The sequence below is a fragment of the Ictidomys tridecemlineatus genome, chromosome 10 (assembly GCF_052094955.1).
Source record: "Ictidomys tridecemlineatus isolate mIctTri1 chromosome 10, mIctTri1.hap1, whole genome shotgun sequence".
Taxonomy (NCBI): domain Eukaryota; kingdom Metazoa; phylum Chordata; class Mammalia; order Rodentia; family Sciuridae; genus Ictidomys; species Ictidomys tridecemlineatus.
Genome location: NC_135486.1, coordinates 64,222,530 through 64,239,545, shown reverse-complemented (window position 1 = coordinate 64,239,545; position 17,016 = coordinate 64,222,530). Strand labels below are relative to the sequence as shown.

Sequence of the window (17,016 nt, the reverse complement as noted above, 5' to 3'; positions counted from 1 at the left end):
TGAGGAAAATGAAACAGATTGATCATTTTTTTAAGACAAAGGAATGTGGCTTAGAGGATCAAAGAGACGTTATGGAATATGCACTTGAAGTTCTACAGAAAGAAGATGTGTACTGATAATAAGTAAATGCAACCCAGGGTCTCCAGTCTCCTCTCAGAGCCAAGGATTTCTGAAAATACTTACACTATATAAGGAATGTTTTTTAAAGTAAAACATAAGGCAAGAAAAAATATTTTTGAAACGTATTTTGGAGAGATTAGTTCAGCTTTATTTACTTTTCCTTAAAAAAACAAAACAAAACTCATGTAGTCATGTACCAAGGAAACAACAAGCTGGTTACCCATGCCAGGTTCCACAACTTTGTGATGACTCATATCCAGTCAGATATTATGGCCAGAGAGTGATTCATGCCTCAATGTAAGAACTCATTGGGATGGGAGAAGGTCACATTTAGATTGATGTTTCAGATACTCTCATATCATTCATTCTATGTTTGAGTTTGGAAGACTATCATATACTTTTTCCTTTCTATGTTCTCTCTTGGGTATTGCAGTAAATTAAAATAGAGACATATTTTACATAAGAAATGAAAAATTTTACAGTAGCTCTTTCCATATGTAGTCTGTTTGAAAACCACTTCATGTAAATTACTCAAAGACCTCACCTGTTGTACTGTAGAATTCCCACCGTTTAAAATAGCAATTCCAAGTTTCAAAGTAGCAGCCACCATGGGTCCAGTTTCACCTTTAAAATATAAAAAGCAGCATTCCTTATATTTTTCCACAGATGTGTTGACATAGTCTACCTCAAAAGGTACTCTTTTTAATATTATTACTTATGACAAACCTATGTAACTTATGTACCCAAAACACCAAAATGATAAAATGCATATTTTGCCATCAATATTTCTGCTAAATTCTGTGTGGTATATTTAAGACTTGAAACATGAAAACATAGGAAGAAACAATAGATTTTCAAATATTAAGAGCTGAAATTATTAAGCTTCAAAACCAACCATGTGTATTAAAATAATGTTTAAATCAACAAGTTACTTAAGACTTTAAGAAAAATTTTTCTCCCTTCAACAATATTCTATTAGAATTTTTATCATTTTCATTCATCACCTGTAATACTTCTAAAGTCTGACTTTATTAAAATAATGACTTCTCAATTTTAAGTTATTCAGATAATGACAAAATTTTAAAATCCATCTAGTTGTTTATCATCTAGTATATTACATTTTATTTTTACATTATTCACCTCTTCTTAGAAATAAAAATGATTTCCATCATTTAGGAGCACTTAATGCCAGATTGTAACAATATTACTTTTCCATTTCATTACAAAGGGCTTACAAAGTTTTCACAAAAAGGATATTGCTAATGCAGGGAAAGTCACCTTGAAATGGTGGCTACTGAGATAGACAATGGTACTTTAACAGTTAAAAATCACTCATTAAAAATGTCCAAACATTTTAAGGTCAGGACACTATAGCCCTAGGCCCATGCAGAGCTTGCTACCTGCTGTATAAACAAAGATTTATTGAAACATCCACACTGTTCACTTGTTTACGGTCAGCTTGCCTGCTGACAGAGCACCACACAGCCCATGATGCTTAAATAGCACTCTTTGGATATACAGAAAAGCTTTAAAATGTCTGATTTATAATGTCACTTTGCTAGAGCTTAGTTGTACCACACAAAAGTTGAAGAACGTACATAAAGTAAGCCTTTCTAGTAAGAAGAAAACAATCCACTAAACTCTGTAAATGATGAGCTGATAGCCAATGATACAGCTTGTCATAAACTAAAAACCCAGTGAGGGAGCGCCAGGAGCCTGGCTCCAAGGGACAGAGAGTGACCTCACCTTTGCTGGCACTGATGGTCTGCAGCACCATCTCTGCGGCCCCCCGGTCATGCAGCCTGGCTTGCTGGTAGAGAAGCTTCTGCTTTTCCATCTCCTTTTCCTGAACACAAACCCCAACCATTTATGTTGTGGCTGTCAGTAAGCATGGCTGCTTTTTATATTTTAGTCATCTCTTCATGTATGGGCTCTATGACAACATTATGGACCATTTCAACACCAACAATGTCATCAAACAGATCATCACATATTCATCTCTCATTTTTCCCCTTTATATTTTTCTTGATATACTTTTGGTACTGGTTCACCCGGATGGATTTTTCTCAATTTTAATTGTTTGATTAGTCCAAAGCCTGTATCACGGTTTTGTGCTTCATCATTGAAACTTGCACTTTCCGATTTGTACATCTGTGCATAAGTTGATCAGGTTTTGATAATCTCCCCAGTCATGGCCATAACTTGATACTGCTCAGCGAGTTGCAAGTTATCACTGAATCACAGGAAGACATTAACTAAGAAGTCTTAGCGTTTAAGCAAAATTGAAAGCTGATATGGATAAAAAAGTAGGCTTCAACCAAGTAGTGGACTTATGGTACTGTTCTCCCCAGTCACCCTCAAAGAATAAGAGAAGCCATGTGCCTTTATATTTTGTATTCTCTGGTGGTTACAAACGATACTGCATGGTGTCGCCAGAGCAATGGCTGGAGTTGGTTCTTTTCCACTTAAGCTACCACTGCAAACATAAAGAAGGAGATAAGAATAAAATATAAAGGCACAGCAAGTTCAAGACTGGTATGATCATTCACTTGAGCGATCCAGTTCGCTGGAGAATTGAGACGGAACTAAGCAGTATAAGTTGCAGAATCAAAGTTGCATAGAGCCCTTTGACAGCGCGTCCATCAAATGGCGTGGTAGAGAAGCTTAGTCAATGGGACATGAAACAGTCAATTAGTATCATGTCCATAAACACAGCGGCCAAAACATATATGACCTAAGAGCAGTAGGAGCTGCAGCAGAGGTGGCCAGAGAGACAGCTTTGCTGCCGTAAACTTTCCATCCAAAGTACGGAAAATAGACACTGGAAGATGGAAGAGGTTTAAAAAATGAAGGCTTGCTAGTTACAGAATATGAAAAATAAACTAAAAGGAGGGGGAAAAGAAATGGGCTCAAACAAATGAAAAAAAGAAACCTTTAAACCAAAAGCAACCAACACAGACATTTATGCTGTTACCAGAGAGTTCTCGCCGAGGCTGGCAAATTTGTTTCTTAAATCTTTGATAATATCGTGCTGCGAAAACAAAATTGATCAGGGTTTTTTTTTCACACTATAGTTAAAGCTCCTGTGGTTAAATTTTTATTTTTTCTTAAATTACGTGATAGGCCTAAATGGAAGCAGAGAAAAGAAAAAAAAAGAGGCAGCTTTGCTTCATATGTAGCCATGCTAACATCTAAAAGGTTTGCCTTCATGTTTAAACCTCTTCCTGTGAAGTCAGAAACAAAACGAAAACAAAACCACACAGACACACAGAACCATATTGTCATTACAACACAGTTTCAGAAAAACTGAAAGAAGACCCTCCCAGGTGCGCTTCAGGGGTTGTTTAGAATCGGTCAGCAACACCCCATTCTTCCTTTTAGACCCAACAATCTTTTACTTTCTTCCCTTTGTCAGAACAAAGAATGGAACTTTTGCTTACATCCTAACTAACTCCTTTTGTGAAAGAGTTGTCCAATAAGAAAATGGTAAGGAATTATTAGCTTAGGGAACTACCCTGACATCTTCACACAGCTAAAGAGGCCAGGGAGGCAGGAAGAGCTGCTCTTCTACTGACCCACTGGAACACAGGGCCACAGTCATCAGGAAACCTCCAAGACACAAGACGGCAGCAGGCTACAAGTTCTTGAGGAAAAAACAATATTTGCCATTTGCACTCCAAAAGTGGGTAGACTGGTTCCAAAATCTGCCAGAATAACTTTCACAGTAGATCCAAGGTCCTGGTAGCCTCTTGGTAACTGGAATCACCTGTAACATGTACAGCCTCAGGAGCAAGAAACTGACAGAGTATCAAACTACCTGCTTCCAAAATTAACTCCCTGGACAAAGAACACTTTTCCTTTTTATTATCTGGCTTCTCAATTTTAAAAGTCATAAGTATTTATGGGGAGATGATTTAAAAAAAAAAAAAAGAAAGAAATCCTGGTCCAAAAACAAGAGAAAGCTCTGCTTCATGGAGCGAGATCAGGCCAACCTTGGATTTCCCCTTTGTTGGGCTGAGCTGGAGGCTTTCTTCAGAAATCTGCAACATGATCTCTTTCCATCCTGTGCTCTGTCCTTTCAGAACTGCTTCTTGACATATAATTTAATTTCTTTCACTGGGAAATTCTACCACCATCACAACAATAACAAAACAAACAGAACTTGAGAAACAACCAGAAAGATTTCCAACTTAGTAAAAATGATGAAAAGTAATTATTTTTTTGCCCTTCAAATTTTTGGCACATTAGCTTTCTAAGCAAACTGGAGATGGACCTTTTGGAAGCATGTTACTCAGGAAAACTGAATCTTGAAAACACCTTGTTAAAAACAGGGTTCCCTCCCTCAGCCCAGGTTCTGTTTTATCTGCCTCAGGGTCTTAGATAAACACTAGGTTATCTTCAACCTGCAGATTAGTCTTTCAATTATTCCTACATTAGAAAGAAAGTTTGAGAAAAATAAGAACAGCTCTGCGATTTGGATTTTCTTTCAGACAATAAGTTCTGATTGCTGAGAACAACCAGGAATCAGCAGCTCTCATCCTAACATGATTGGCATCAGTCTTTTGAAGGTCAAGCACAGTGGTAAGTCAGACCCATGATCAAGTCACCTGCCTGCACTGAATAGAAGTACTTGACCTCATCATTTCTTTGTGTGTCACTGAAGTTTGTAATAAAATGGCTAAATTCTTCCATTGTGCCAAGAACTTTTTAACACTCGATGGGGGAAATGTACACAGGCTTGAAGAATAAAATATATTTGGTTCTGCAACAACTTGCCTTACATGAGAAAAAAAAATATTGAAACAACAAATATAAATTACAATTGTCCCTGGCTCCTTGATGGAGAAAGTAGTATAACCCCAAAATGGAGACAGGAATTATTTTAAGTGGAATAGCCTGATGATAACAAAGAAATTCATAATTTCTGAAGGATTCTCTCCAGGTTGCATGGACATGTGGGCAGCCTGGACACATATCACAGGCTAAGGCCATAAAATCCACAGTCCAGGGTTTCACCAAAGGGCCCAGCTGCTTTGCTGCTTCTCTTTGTATTTCTAAAATGTCACCAAGGTCTTCATCGTATGTTTCTCTTTAAACTGCATGTGGGAGCAAACTCTAGTCTAATAAAACAGAAAATTCCAGGAACTGAACTCTTAAAAGATATCTCCCATGTTTTAGTAATGTTATAATTCAACTTCATCACTCCTACTTGACATACTGAATATTACAGGTGATGTGGAATGTCAATATCACTAGCAAAAAAAAAAAAAGGCTGAAATATAGAAGATCTAATTCGCTAACCAGAGAAACAAAGTCAAAAGAGAGGAAATAGTTCTAATAACTTGATTAACAACAGAAGGTGGCCAACTCAAGACTAAGGAAAGACAAAACCTTAGCCGTTAGGTCCACTCTCTACCTCAGTGTTGATTTGTTTCTAGCTTCCAAAACTATAGATTAGCCATGCTTATGTAGAATTGACCTAAAGTTATGGGAAAACACACTGAGGAGTATAGCTTTAATAATAAATGGTTACTAAAATTTTTAAAGAACTGAACCATGTATATGGAGTTTCTTAGAAGAAAAGATTTGTGAGGACTCAGCCATAGATTTTATTCGTGGTAACTACATACAGTATGCAAACCCTGTGTACTGTATACCCCATATAGTTCCCTGCACATAATAGGTATTCAGGGAAACCTAAGTGACAGAAAAAAAAAGTGATGTCACATAGCTTGTGATCACAATACTTAAAATATTACAAATGTTATCTTTGAGTTTGAAAAGCTACAAAATCAGAACACTATCAAAGTTTATTTAATTTGTTCTCAATGCATGGTCAAAGCTGCTGTCTTTAGAATTATACTAACACAAACAAATAATAATCACATTGTAGCTTTGGCTCACTCAATGTTTTGTCTGCACCTTACACTAATACTCATTCTCTTTGCTACTAAAGTTTGAAATACTACAATAATCCTCCAGAGTTCTGCTTTTCAATAGGATGAGCATAGTTTCCAACACTACTTAACAAAAAAGAAACAGGGAGACAGAGACAGAAAAAAAGATGTATTTACCAAAGCAAAGCTGTTTTGAATAGAAACTTTGATCAAGTTTTACTAACCTACTCAGACAAAAGAAACACTAAACCAAAGATGTGGACTTCAGTGACTGTCCCGGAGCTCTGAGTGGAGGAGTGTGTGTGGTGTGGGTCTACTGCTCACGTTCCTTCTTCTAGAAACACATACACCTGCACTGACTGTAGAACACCATTTCCCTTGAAGTGAGAACATTTAGAATTTATTTAAAGGTATGTTAAAGCAATCAAGCACAGCTCAGTTCCAAGAGTTTCCTTTCAGGGTCCAGTGAATAAAATTTATTCTATACCACAAAAAGCTCCATTCATGAGATATAAAACTGTGAAGGACAACTTGACAATCAGGAGCCATCAAGTCAGCAATGTTCAGCTAATCATTAGAGGCAATGATCACCCTGAGCACAGAACTGACTTAAAACAGCCTTCATCTGCCCATTTTCTTGGCTTGAAAGGCCCTGAATCCAGAAGGCAAGCTGGATGGATCCTTCCTGTCCTGACACCACCTGATAAGAGCAGAACCACCACCTAAGGCAACAGATGACCATGGATAGCACAAGTTGTGATGAGGTAACACAGGTTCCCGGAGGCCTCCTGAATCAGGGAGTGAGAGATTAGGGAGAGTCTCATCACAGAGGGGTCATGACTGGACATGACAAGCACTCTAGAGTCTGTGATTTTCAGTTTTCAAAAGTGGTCATGCACACTAATTAACTAATTATTAACTGTGACCCAGATCAACTCTGCATAAACTGCTACACTCTAATTACCTAACACAGCTCCCAAATCCCAGTGTCCCCACATTCCCCCAGGCACCTGGGGCCCATCCTATACCCCTCCCTCCTCGGGTGGCATCTGAACAACTGGGTTTCACTGGATAAACTCTCAAATAATTACTGTTGAGGACATTTTTCATTACAACAAATTGTCCTCAGGGGAGAAAAAAAATGCTGTTGATCTAAAATTCAGGAATTTTTGTTTCTCCTAAACAAGAAAACTAGTTTACTGATATTAATGAACTGCTAAATTTATAAAATTTCAAGTTGGCTCCTAGAAAGCTTGAAAATCAAATGTGCTAACATCCCACAGCCAACTGACAAGACTCTACAGCAAAGGGTTTGTTGTTAACCTCATTGCTGAAGGTTAAATTTCATGAGTCTTAAGTACTTTATTATTATGCTTTTTCATATATATATATATATATATATATATATATATATATATGCAAGTTTTACTAACCTACTCAGACAAAAGAAACACTAAACTAAACGTGGACTTCATATATATATATATGCAGTACTTCCTTAAACTAGGCAAAGGTGGAGGTACATATGTATGTATGGACATTACACATTATTTTCTATGAAACACTTTCATTGAACATTCTTATTTTAAAAAAGCACAGAATTTATTTCCCAGAGATCAGATAAAAATGGAAATTTGCATGCCTTTATCAATATTTATGCATTTAGAAAAACTGTGAAATTGCCCAGAAAAACAGTAAGGACTGTGGCACATTAGCATGTAAGACAAATTTTAAAGGTGTACTTGATCCCAAGAATTTAAGGAAAAGCTCTTTATTCCAAGACAAGGCTGAGACAGAGCAGGTGAGTTTGATTAGCTCAAGATCATACAATACTCAGGTGAGACACCAGGTCTCCTGCCCTGTGTATAGTTCTTTGCTCAGTGTACTGCATAAGTTTCTGTATGGTATTCTCTGACTTGTTTTTGGAAGGGAAAGTTAAATTAGTTAATGTGTCAATAACAGCAAATACTTATAGAGCTTGTTATGTGATAGGCAATGCGTGCCTTATACATATTAACTAAATTAATCCTCCTTAGAGCTCTAAAAAAAAATACTAAGATCAGTCCCAATCATAGGGGAGTTGAGGCTTAAATTCACACATCTAAGTGGTGGGGCTAGGATTCAACATGGACCTTTCACTTGGGTGTATGTGTCCTCATGACTCTGCTGCTCCATTGATGGTACATGACTTGGCCAAGTGAAAGCTTCAACTGGGATTATTTTAAACATAATAGCATAAGAATTCAAATTATTGTGCACATGAAAATGCACAATTCCATATTTGAATGTTTTCTATATTGCTTGACATTTATGTCTATACTCAAATGCCTCAATGATCACATAAAACATACAGGACAGTACTTTCTGGGAATTTCCTTGTACCAGGATCAGTGCTATTCTTCCACCTAACCCCTCTTTCTTGGACACGTGCCTTCTTTCTGAGTCCAGATGGCTGTTATCATGACCACAACCTAGGAGACCCACTGCTGATGGATAAGGGGACTCCAGTGCCTGAGCACTAATAGGCTAGACCCAAGATGGCTCTGGCTGGCCAGGGGTCACCTGGCAGAGCCAAATAATATCAGTAGGAAGACTGAAGAAATGAACTCCTGTGGCCAACAAGAAAGGGCAGATGCTCCTCCTCCCTCCCCAGGAGGCATTGTCCCATGATGCAGTGGACTGTCTGGAGGCAAGCCACACCACTCAGCAACCAGCTGTACCACAGCATAGCCACTTATGTTAGCCCTCCCCGCTTCCTGTATTTTTTTTTTTCATCCTCACTTTTATTTCTCTGGGATTGTAACACTCAAAATCTCAATGAAGTGTTAGCACGTTAGCTTTTGGTCTTTGTTTTCTAGGAAATCTGGGCTAAGATGTGTGACCACTGTTTTAAATATCAACTTCATACACAAAAACGAAGTCGGCAGATTGCATCATTATTAGCCCCACTATTCCTCTCCCCTCTATGGTTCAACAGTAGCACATTAGTGTGTGTTTTGCATTCATATAGCTTTTGCAATAGGAATAAGGAATTGTAAATTTTCTTGACAAAAGGGATACTTAGTTCAATATTTTATACTCATAGCTATATATTCAAATTTTAGACATGTAAGGTTCTCTTTGTTAAATTCAAAGTTCAAATTATGTAGCTATTAAGTAGCAATACATCTTACAACCAATTCACTCTTTCAGAATTATAATAAAATGAAATCCTTAAAATTTGTATCTTTGGAGTGGGAAAAAGTTTTGCTTTGTTTACCACTGGAGCAGTGCTGTATATTATCAACCCTTCAGACATTTTGGCCCTAAATTGATTCTCCCATTCTTCAGGGTGCTTAGTTTGAAGCAGGAGTTGGGTAGTGGTCTGAGCACTTCTGCAAGTATAAAACCATGTGAATTACAACCGGGGTCCATCCAAGAGAGGATGTGCGAGTCCCAAGTTTTTATTATAAAATGTCAACTCTGCCACAGGCATATTTAGAATTTAAGACACAAGAAATTGTTTTTAATCTGAACTACTGAATAATAGGATCCTGGAGACTCATGAGAAAATATTCTTGTGAGCTAGAAATTGGGCATTTGCCCAAGAAGCAGCAACTTGCCTAATATTTCAAAAAGATGGTAGAGAAGAAAAGTTAATGATCCATTTTCCCACTCACCTAAGCTCCCCTGTCAGTAACTTAGGTCTTACAGTGAATAATAAATCCACATTATGGTGCCTCTACATTCCACACAGATACCCTCACTGGATTTTCATTTTAGTCTTTGGATTTTTGGTAAGGGCAAGAGATAAAGGAAACTTCTGAGAATTCATAGTTTTAAAAGATGGTCCCCTAGAGTACAGCTCTTTGATGACCTTGCTAAGGAAAAAAAAAAAAAACACTCATTGTACTCAGAAAAGTAAACATATTTGACTTAAACCATCATTATTTATTTATTGTTTTATTTATTGTTTTTAATATTATTTCCTTTGGTTCATTAAAAACTCAAAAGCTAAGTAAAGCCCACTACTGCAAACATTAACTCTGCAGGTAAATGGTAGAATGTGCCTTCCCTTTTCATAAGATTTAACTGTCCTCCTATGGTTCTCACTTGGAAATAGCCACAAGTCTATCAAATAATTAAATATTCAATAGAGTTGTAAAATAAGTAGCTTTTAAAAATCATATTTACATTCTATAGGAAACAGGGAACTAGATTATCAAGATGAATCCGAAAGGCTTAAATAGGATCATGTCAACATAACACACAGGGAAGAAAGAAAGAGCTGTCAAATACTTGGTGCCCCAGGCCCCTAATTAGGAATCCTGTACTCCTAATGGAAAAGTTCCTTCCAACACCACACTTCTCAAAGTGTCTACTTCTTTCCTCTTCTCAGCATCTTAGTTGAATATAGATAAAGAATAAAAGTAGACACTACAGCAGATAGGAATATTTCATTAGTTACAGAGATACAATTCATTTACTGCAAACTTTATGTTCTTTCCATATTTAATATAATTTGTTATAAGAATTATTGTAACTAACAATTTCAGATTCCTTACAAGTTACATGAAAAATCCTACAATGAGATTCTACACAAATTATGTCAAGCAACCAGACAGCTCATTATAAACTGCCTGTAGAATACTAAATGCACAAAGAAAATACTGGTCCCTGAGCTGGGGCTGGAGCTCAGCAGCAGAGTGCTTGCCTCATAGGCATAGGCCCTAGGTTCAACCACAGCACTACCAGAAAAAAGTACTAATCCAATTGTCTGGTTGCATTTTTTGGTGGTTTTCTGGTATCACATACTCAACCTCTGAGAAGAGTATCTTCACAGATGACTGATTCTGCTTCTCCCATGCAACCTTTGAATTACTTGCTTACAAAGCATGTATTTTGCCAGAATAGCACATTTTTATCTTAATCATAGATACAAAGTTGTTGTCCAAGGCATAGGGAGCTTAGTGCAACAACTTGTAAGTAGTGAAAATCCCCAAATTCAGTCTAAATTCAAAGGCAGCCCCTTCTCTCTGGTCAGGCTCCACACCTTGCCCAATGACTGTCTTTAGTCTGGCCAGACACTTTGAAGACCAGATTCCACAGCTGGCCATTCCCAGGCTTCTCTTCTGAATAAGAGGCTTTTCAAAGGTACTAAATTTGACCATACTCACCAAGTTGGACCTGCTTTTAGATCTCACTAAGACTGCAATCTTCCTTCAAAACAAAAATTTGCTCATCTTGTCCTGTCCTATCCTTCCTCATTCAGCAAATATCAGCACACTCTTAGGTAGGCATAAACCTTGTGCTAACGAGAAAACCAAATCTTCAGTTGATGTCATCCCTCAACAATTCACAGGAATTCTACCTAATTCATGATAAAAAATAAAAATCTCTCAAGTCAATATTGAACCTAATATCATCTATTACTTAAGCTCATAATATGCTAGAAAGTGTTATATCCATGATGTCATAAACCATCACATCCATCAAATTGAAGCTATATCTGACAGTATCCTCACGTACTCAGATTTTAAAATTTACAAGAATTGGGATGTAAAAACAATATAGTCCTCCAAATTTAACAGTGAATCAAAAAACACAATGTGTTCCTTTTAGATTCTTTGTAACAGTCTAAATTCATTTTTTTGAAATCATTTTGAGTACTATCTATTTGGATGTTTATGATCAAATTTCCTACTAAATAGTCTCATGAAAAGAAAATTTAATAGGATCCATACTTAAGTAAAAAACATCTTTGTAATTTAGATGAAAATGTTTTCTTTTTGCAAATTTTCCAAATCAAATATTTAAAAGAGAAATAATCATCTGGCTTTCCTCTTTCACTGAAATGCCAAATTCAATATTGAAATCACAGTGTACTGTGTTTTGAAATCTCCAGGTACTAACACATAATGAAAAGCAGACTTCTCTCTAATCTCACCAGCCATACCATTTATCAGGTCCATTATCAAGTAGTGAGACTAGTATAAAAACACCAGGAGGGATGAGGCCCAAGCCTGCACTAAAATGTTTCCCACCAACAGCTTAACCACTAACGGGCTCAACTCCTCTATTCAACACAGTCTGTGCTCAGATTTAGCAAAGTTCAAATTCCCAAGCAGTGAAACTGCAAGAAGAATAAACCAAGGAAGGGGAAGAGACGAATTACACTAGAGTTACAACCTTGTAGAAAGATTTTCAAGATGTTTTCTAACAAAAGAATCCAAGATGTTGGGTCTAACAAAGGCAAATGTCACAAGAAACTGAAACTCAGACCCAGACAAATACACACATATACATGGTTTTACCTTGCTGCGTTGGGATCCTGTGACCTTAAGGAAGGATGAGGACAAGAAGCAAAATAGCAATAAACAATTGCTCTGAAGACAACCGATAGACCATAAATGGTGTGCACGTCAGGAAAACAATGTTATTTGCTGTTCACGGCTCATTCTAATTTACCTGGCTCCTAATAATAAAGATGTATTTGAGACTAGAACATACGTACATTAGAAAAGATTACAGTATCATTCATGAAATTTAATTTCATGGATTTCTCTCAGCCAGCAATAGTTCTGCGTAATTCTCAAATTGCTGTGCTTTTATACTTTTGTATGTTGACTTCAATACTGCAGAGACACACATACAAATGGGTCCCAGAAGAGGGACTGACTGCTCACTCACTAGTTCTACCTTTAGTGTCCATCATAATTCAAGACTCATTGCTGGCCACTGATACACTCCGAGACTTCTAGCTCAAAGTCCAGACATGTCAGTTAATAGGAAAAAAAAAAAAAAAGATCTATTCTCTATTTCCTTCTACTTGATTTATTTTTGAAAATTATTTTTAAAAATCAATAAATAATAAGGGTGGTAATTAGCAACAACTAGCTGTTCTCATAAAAAGCAAAGTATACTATAAGCAAAAGGGGGAAATAATATTCACTTTTCTTCTGGCTAACTAATAGTAAGCAGCATTTCAAATTATATGAGATATCTAAAAGCTGAGCATGTTTGAGAAAAATAACTAAATAGAACCTAGTGCTATGAATATACACACTCCTACCTCATGCAAGCAAACTGACATGTGCCACCGTCTCCATATGTACACGGAATGAGTGGCCCAAGCGGGCAGAAATCAAGGGGCCAAATCTTTAAGACTTCAGTTTGGGGAAAAAATAGCAAAACACAGGTATGATTAAATCTTGATGTCATGTTGCTCTTCAATAAAGATTTTCCTCATACATCTTGGAAATTCCAGACCACAAATTCCTGAGATGAGAACAATTTGAAGCGGTCTCATCTCGGAGGGTGCTCAGGAACACTCATTCTGAACATATGGGCTTTATTTTATTATACAACTACTCTACATTCCTTGGTCTTAACTTCAGCAAAGGTTAGGACTCAGGTTTGTCCATCCAGCTCTGACATGCAGTTCCTTGACACAATAAGCTGCAATAAGCCATGAAGCAAGAAACATAAAGGTCAGTTATAAGCTATGAAACAATGCTTCAAAACAGAAAAGGCAATTCTATAAAGATCTAGCTTACTTCGAAACTCTTCACTTCTTCTTCCCCATCATCATCTTCCTCATCATGACAACTCTAATTTGGGGGGGGGGGAGGAGAGGAGTAAAGAATATGTTAAGGCAGCAAGTACAAAGAAATCATTTAACATAGAACACCAAGTGATTTGAATGAATTTATCAAGAATGCTTGAATACATATATACATACATATGTCAGATACTAAGAAATCATGATTAATAAATTTATAACCTGAAAGAAAATTATATTATGCTTTTACAAAATTAAAATATCAAATTACCCTTTTTACAAATGACAGATAATTATGAGGTCCCTAACATACTACACATACTACTTATTGATGCATTTTCCTTGTTCAAGCCAAATTGAAAACATTAAAGACAAGAATCTTTTCCATTTTTATGCTTTCATTACAATGTACTAATGCAAGTATACGCAACAATCATTACTTAAAGCTAATAGAAAGCAGTATCCATTAACTAAAATGTCTCTTGCAGCTGGGCATGGTGGCGAACACGTGTAATCCCAGGGGCACAGGAGGCTGAGGAAGGAGGAACGCAGGTTTGAAACGGCTTCAGCAACTTATAGAGGCTATAAGAAACCTAGTGAGATCCTGTCTCAAAATAAAAGGGCTCGGGATGTGGCTCAGTGGTTAAGTGCCCTTGAGTTCAATCCCCAGACCTTAAAAAAAGACTCTTGCAATCCTTTTTCAATGTTCACTTTTACTGTATATTGCCTAAAGGAAGAAAGTGAAGTTCTATTACTGATTTATTATTTACACATAAAAATTATAAAGCTGACTATTCCATTATTTTTCCTGGAAATGATGAAGGAGAAGTACTAAGCCATGCATGAGCTATTATCTAATTCCCCCAGCTGGAACTTTTGCTTGCTGAGGCGGCAGAGGTATGGCAACTGGGAACATAGGCTCAAGAGGCAGAGGAACAAGATGGGAATGAGAGAAAGAATAGCTGGCTTTTTAAAACAATCTTATGTGCTAATATATGTAAAATTTTTGCAACTTGGGAAAAAATAGTCAACAATATTGACACAATAGTGTCAACAATAGTGAACTTTTCATAACTCTCATCTTGGTTTGGAACTTTGAGTATAATGCTGACTTAAAGGAAGCTGTCATTAACTAACACCCATGGTCGGAGGAAACCCGCAGCCACTGAAGTTACTATCCCAACCCTTATGAGCTGTTTTGTGTTTCTAGTAAGCATTCTGTGCATCAGTGAAGTGCATGAGGGGGATGGAAAAATCTAAATCAAAAAACTTCTTAGACCTCAAAGACTCACAGCACTCTGGTGTGGAGATAAAGTGAGACAAGACAGGAGGGAAGGTATGAGATGTAATCCTTCCACCCACTCAGTGTAGATTCTAAAAGAGGTGTCACACTCTTTGATTCACTTAACAAAGATGTAAGAAGCACCACCCTTTCCACTTAGAATAATAGGCATGCGAACACGGTTTGTAAAGGAGGAAATAAAGAAAGGTACACAGACTTGTGACGGTTTCACTATATGGGTGAAATGCTAAACTCATGATTGGCACAAAGGTAGGCTAGGACCACAACAAAAACGCACACACATGCAAGCAAACAAAAACATTTCTAAAAGATCTCCAGAAACCTTTCAATGTACTGGACAGAAACAGGATTTGTAGGCATGGGAGAATGTTCTTCAATAGCAAATTGTGTCCACATAATACATCTGATAATACATCAGCAAATGAAGAGTTATATTAGTCCTAAAGCACAGGATTGGCTTCCTGGATTAGATCTCTAATTTCTGAGCTAGCAAGAGTGAGAACACATGCCAGGAAGGAAAAGAAACACAATGGGACAGAAGCATGGAATAGGCAATTTTAGAGGGAAAAAAATAGAAAAAAAAAGGCAGAATTCTTTGGACTGTTGAGGTATCTAAAATAAAATTCAATATTAACAATGAGAGTATAAAGCAGCACATGTAGTGCTTTGATTTGTTGGTTTCTTCTGGAAATTTTGTCCTATAGAAGGAGAATATTAAATAGATTCTTTGACTGCCTTTCTGACCATAAAGTTTCTCAGAATATGAAGGAAGCAAAACCAGAAACTTCCATATGGATTTAAATCTGATGAACCAAGAGCTAATAGGTGAGGTGGATAAATCTCTTTTTAAAAAGTGAAATGACATTTTATCATTTTAACCAACAAAAAAACAAACATTGAGTGTAACTTAACGTGTATCTTAGACATTTCAAAAACTTAGTAAGAGAAGGAAAAGGGAAGGGCAGGGTTTCCTTAGCCAGAAACTCAAGGGCAGAAACAGTACTGAGTGTTCAGTTTGTGGCAATATCATTCCAGGTACTTCCATGTGGGTACCTTAAGTGGGTAAAATCACCTTTGGGATTAAGCAGCTGCTGAAAGGGAAGCAGGGTGGCAGATGGAAAAGAGACATTCTGAGGACTCTAGGAACGACAGCCACAGTGAGGACACCCTGGCTATCAGCAGAGAACAGAGCAGGAAAAGATGGCAATAAGGAGCTAACAGGAAACTCTGGAATCATCCCTGTGTGACTGTTAAAACAGGAGGCTATGTAAAGGAAACAAGAGTTCCTTACAATAAGCAAAACAAAGAGAAGATTAATCTACAGTTTACATCCAAGTGCACCTTCAAAAACAGCATGATTTATATAATTTTTTTAAGAAAGAGAGAATTTTTTAATATTTATTTTTTAGTTTTCAGTGGACACAACATCTTTATTTTATTTTATATGTGGTGCACCCTGTGCATGCCAGGCGAGCACGCTACCGCTTGAGCCACATCTCCAGCCCAATGATTTATATAATTTTTGAAGTCACTGGCAAAGCAAGGAGGAGGAGGAGCAGCAAAGTGCGTGAGTCACAGCAGATGCTGCAGTAACAGAGATGGTGTGCGGGACAATTCCTCAGTTCAGAATCAGCCACCAAAGAAGTATTATGTTGATACCCAGTACAGTACCCAGCCAAGGAAAATGAAAATAAGATCCTAGTGGAGTACCATTTTATACACTATCTACTAACAACTAAAACAGAGAATCACACTTATCAAATTTATGCTTGACATAAATAAATAAAAAGAGCCAGCATTGGATGATAGAACTGAACTTTCCAAAGCTTCTAGCATTGGACAATGGCCTGACTCTAGAGAAATGATGATATTTACTTAATTAAAAAAAATCTATCTAGATATTAAGGATATAAGATAAAACTGAACAGAAATTCACAAATGACTTGGATTTTAGGTTGACAGGTAAGCTCAAAAGGAGGCAAAAATGTGCTCTGCCAACATATTAGTGCGCTCCTACAACTAATGGTAAATGTACAGGCTCCTAAGCCCAATAAGCAAGGATGCAGACCCATATGCCCTACAGAAGGGTGTACAACAAAAACGGAAACTTCTCTGGGTGCACAGATTGGTTAACTGGAGCACATGCAGAGTAGAAG

General features: G+C 37.1%; 1 protein-coding gene across 11 annotated transcripts in view; it reads right to left on the bottom strand.

The window, feature by feature from the left end:
- The window catches only part of Ryr2 (ryanodine receptor 2), a 505,092-nt gene that overhangs the window by 58,738 nt on the left and 429,338 nt on the right, over positions 1 to 17,016 (bottom strand). For 6 of the 11 annotated variants that reach the window (XM_078023103.1, XM_078023102.1, XM_078023106.1 and 3 more), the window contains 4 exons: positions 13,553 to 13,606; positions 12,311 to 12,334; positions 1,867 to 1,966; positions 665 to 744 (listed from right to left, as the gene is read on the bottom strand). In XM_078023103.1, coding sequence (XP_077879229.1) covers positions 665 to 744; positions 1,867 to 1,966; positions 12,311 to 12,334; positions 13,553 to 13,606 — 258 coding nt within the window. The remainder of the gene's footprint in view (positions 1 to 664; positions 745 to 1,866; positions 1,967 to 12,310; positions 12,335 to 13,552; positions 13,607 to 17,016) is intronic. The other 5 variants (XM_078023113.1, XM_078023104.1, XM_078023108.1 and 2 more) reach the window with 1 other exon arrangement.